A 2,269-nucleotide genomic window follows, 5' to 3' on the forward strand; every position below is an offset into this window, starting at 1 on the left:
TTTTTGACGCGGGTGCAGGCGTCTGTGGCTTGCGCTTTGTGCGATCAGCCCGGTCCATCTTTTTGCGCACTGTTTCCTCCTTTTTCTTTTGTCGAGGAGGTGGCTGTGGAGCACGTGCTTTCGGCTGGTTTGCGCGCCTGGAATCCCGTTTCGGGTTCGTGGATTTCGTTGCGCGCCTCTCGCCTCCACCCAAGTGGAAAGTGTCTTCACGGTTCACCGTGGTTTTCTTCAACCACGGCCTGCGCTCGATTTCGTTGTAAAAGAAATCCTTCCGTGACACCGGGTGGTTCGTCAGAATTTTCCTCATTTTCTCGAGGAAATATTCGCGTGGCGGGTGGTGTTTCGACGCCGCGTACATCAGGCGCCGCATGCACTTTGCCATGTCGTGGCTATGGTCGATTTGTATGTCCAGATGCGTGCCGAAAAATACGGCAGACATGTACAAACCGCAGTCGTCGCTATAGCGTTCCTGACGTGGTGAAAATCTCTTCACCAAACGCAAAGCCGGCCAGACCATTTTGAAGTGCTTACGCAGCTTATCTTCTACTATGGGAGAAGGTGCGGAGTCGAGGATGCTCAGCTGTATTTCTGCTGAGTCCCGCGTCCCTTTCTCCAAAAGCCCTGCAATCCAGTGCTTCATAATGAAGATGGGGAAAAACACTACGCCGTGACGGTGCACCTTTGCCGCGAGCTGCTGCGCGCGTTTCCAATCAAGGTGCACCATCGTGTCCGACGGAACGATCCGTTTCTTTGGAAGGTATGCGTTGTAGATTGCATCGAGTTCCATATTCGATGTTTTCCCTACGCGCATGTCACCTCCCCACATTTCTTTTGCAAATGATCTTGCGACACCGAATGTGGTTTGCCTCTTGTGCGCAGTGGCCTCCTGCGAAACGTCGGCTGTGGCTCCGTCGGGCGTTAGCTTTTTGACTCGTCCTGTGCCTCGCCTCCGCGGTAATACGTGCGTCAGCTGTCTCCGGCGTTTCCTCGGTTACTGTTTCGTTGTCCTGCATTGTGATAAACTCGCTTAAGTGCTGCGATCTGCGTCCCGTCGGCTCCGAGAATCGGTGCGTAAGGCGTCCCGCCCCCCATGAGATCGCTGCCGTCCCTTGGCGGGATTCGTAAGATATCGCGGGGCCGCCTTTGGTTCGGTCCCCCACCCTCGATAGTTTTGGGGAATCCACGCTTCTCGTTCTGTGCCGTTTCAAGCGCGATGCGGTTGAGGTGTGCCAATCGTTCCGTTTCCGGAACGAGAGGTGCGTCCAACCGTGTCAACACTTTACGTCATTGTCGCATCCCTCCTGCGACGGATTCGGCGACTTGCACGTTGTACGCAAGCAATCGCGACGAGCACGCCTCCTCAACAAACATGGAAAACCATGCGGCAATTCGCTCTTGATAGCTGGCCTGTTGCGACTTTGTCCCTGCCAACCCCAGCAGAATCGTAGCGGTTGCGGCGACCATTGGGGACATCTGATGCGCTACAATTGCCGATTTCATCTTGGATTTTGTACCCCTCCAACGGGTCCTTCGCGGCTTTGATTTCTTCCCATGTTTCTTTCCACTTATCTTCCATGTCCATCACCTTCTTGATGTCTGTTGTTGGGGCTCCTTTTTCGCTGGTTGTTTCCAACAAGGATTCCGTCATCACCGCTGTCACTTCCAGGAACTCGCTTGTGTTTGTCTTTCCCTCCATGTATTGAATCTTTACGAATTCCGCCATGGGACGGGTCGCTTTGTGCAAAAGGTACACATTTAGAGTTGTGTCCAGCTCTGCCTCTGTGAAGCATTCGTGATGGTCGGACATTTCCGATGCAGGTGAGTCGGTGGAAAGGGAAATTGTGCGCTTGTGTCGCAGGGACTCGAGTATGTGTCGGGAGGAATGTTTTTTCGTCGCGGGCCGCATCAATTCCACTTAGTGTGATTACTACATACATTTGGAGAAGAGATAAAGGGACAAAGGTAAAGTAAGAATCCATAGAAAAGGATGCAAGTACATATTTGCCGACCTGGGACCCTAATTTCCAATCGGGAAACATTATGGTACACAGACGGTCACACGTCACAAGTGGAAGTGAGGAGTCGGTTTCCGAGACACACACACTCACTCAGGATTCCTTTTCCACGGATAGAAGAACACCGATTCAGCTATCGGTCAAGTTTCCCAGATCCAACATCACATCCCACCAACCACCCCCCCCCCTATAAGGTCAAGTGCCATTCGATTGCCTTTGTGTTTTTACACGCCGCCAATGGAACCCTAACCCTA

General features: G+C 52.6%; 2 protein-coding genes across 2 annotated transcripts; both read right to left on the reverse strand.

The window, feature by feature from the left end:
• LBRM_03_0010 (hypothetical protein) lies at window positions 1-811 on the reverse strand (the record flags this gene model as incomplete). The annotated part of the gene is made up of 1 exon (XM_001561541.2): window positions 1-811. A coding segment is annotated over one exon (811 nt), but the record flags the coding sequence as incomplete, so codon positions are not given.
• A 549-nt stretch (window positions 812-1,360) lies between these two features.
• Window positions 1,361-1,906, reverse strand: LBRM_03_0020 (hypothetical protein; the record flags this gene model as incomplete). Its single annotated transcript, XM_001561542.1, has 1 exon — window positions 1,361-1,906. The coding sequence occupies one exon, from the start codon at window positions 1,904-1,906 to the stop codon at window positions 1,361-1,363; it is 546 nt and encodes a 181-aa protein (XP_001561592.1).
• Between the last annotated feature and the right edge of the window lie 363 nt (window positions 1,907-2,269).

This window comes from Leishmania braziliensis, chromosome 3 (assembly GCF_000002845.2).
Source record: "Leishmania braziliensis MHOM/BR/75/M2904 complete genome, chromosome 3".
Taxonomy (NCBI): domain Eukaryota; phylum Euglenozoa; class Kinetoplastea; order Trypanosomatida; family Trypanosomatidae; genus Leishmania; species Leishmania braziliensis.